The sequence below is a fragment of the Schistosoma mansoni genome, assembly GCF_000237925.1.
Source record: "Schistosoma mansoni, WGS project CABG00000000 data, supercontig 0378, strain Puerto Rico, whole genome shotgun sequence".
NCBI lineage: Eukaryota > Metazoa > Platyhelminthes > Trematoda > Strigeidida > Schistosomatidae > Schistosoma > Schistosoma mansoni.
In genome coordinates this window covers 28,556-29,930 of record NW_017386221.1, presented here as the reverse complement: position 1 = coordinate 29,930, position 1,375 = coordinate 28,556, and the positions used below count along the sequence as shown (strand labels likewise).

The following is a 1,375-nucleotide window of genomic DNA, read 5'->3' as shown; positions in this document are numbered from 1 at the left end:
ATCGTTGAAGTGATCTGTGTTCATATTCGGGTCTAATGAGTTCACACTGGATCGTGATCATATTATAAGACTACCAATCATTCGTTATTTAGAAGTTACTGTAGGTCCCGATTGTTCTGTACGTTCAAAAAGTGACAAATATGTAAACAATTTATCAAAATTCACTTGATATTATTTACTTAAATCTTTGCATTGATGTTTAACACTGTGTGGATTGTCTCGATATTGCCTTAATTCAAAAGCGCTTCAAACGCCATCGCATTATCCACTTAGCTATTGAGTTCTGTTAGCTACTTGTTTGTGCAATGGGGTGAAGTTTAAATTTACTTAGTTTTGTTTGCTCGAATATTCCCATTGATGTTTATCAGAATGATGATTCAGAATGAAAGAAATCCTTAGTAACGAAAGAACCCAAAGACATAATCTCAGATCACTACCAAACCATTTTCAGCCAAACTGAAAGTTATTTTAACATAATCACTTCAATTGCCAAGTAACACGAAACCCGGGTCCAGGTTTTCCTGTTGACCACCTCCAACCACCATCTTAACTCCGTCAGTATTTATTCATATGGTTACAATTCTTATTTATGTAAACCTAACATCTAACTCAGACTCGAAATCACAGATCATAACATCAAACTTCCTTTCAGTATATAAACAATACATTTTACATTTAAATTACTTGGATCCTGACTAATTAAAAACTGACCATACTTTGTGAACGTCACTTTAAGTAAGTTCAATTATCATCGATGAAGTGTGTACTTTTCAAGCAAAAATGGATAGTGGCTAGCAGTGGAATCCAGGACGCACGTCAAGTCCAAGTTGGATGTACCTGCATCACAGAGTTGATGTTCACTCTGGGATTCGAACCCAGTACCGTCCACCTCAAACGCCATCGCGTTATCCACTTAACTACTGAGTCCTAATAGCCTCCAGCTGACGAGTCCCAAAAAAGGACGAAACGCGCGTCAAACTGGATTCCACTGCTAGCTATTATCCATCTTTGCTTACAATGCTTGTGAATTAAGGCTATATCGAGGCAATACGCACAATATGCACATATGCCAATAAAAGACTGACCAGTTGCAGTCCTAACACATCGATGGGAAGATTCAAACAAACAATACTAAATGAATTTAATTGTTTACTTTCACCATTTAAACAAATAAGTGTTCTTGTGTTTATATTGAATATTGAACGGGTAGAGTTATAATAATAGTAATAGTAATAGTATCATTATTATTATTCATGCTTACTGAGATAATAGTTTGTAAAAATTGTGTCATTGTTTCACGTCGTATAACTTTGATTTTTTCTAATGTTGCTAAAGATTTTAATACATCTTCAATATGTCCAATAACTTGTCCCAT

The 1,375-nt window shown here is 35.1% G+C and overlaps 1 protein-coding gene across 1 annotated transcript; it reads right to left on the bottom strand.

The window, feature by feature from the left end:
* Positions 1-1,186: 1,186 nt before the first annotated feature.
* Smp_193560 (hypothetical protein) lies at positions 1,187-1,375 on the bottom strand (the record flags this gene model as incomplete). Its single annotated transcript, XM_018792313.1, has 1 exon — positions 1,187-1,375. One exon carries the CDS (start codon positions 1,373-1,375, stop codon positions 1,187-1,189), a length of 189 nt encoding a protein of 62 aa, XP_018644615.1.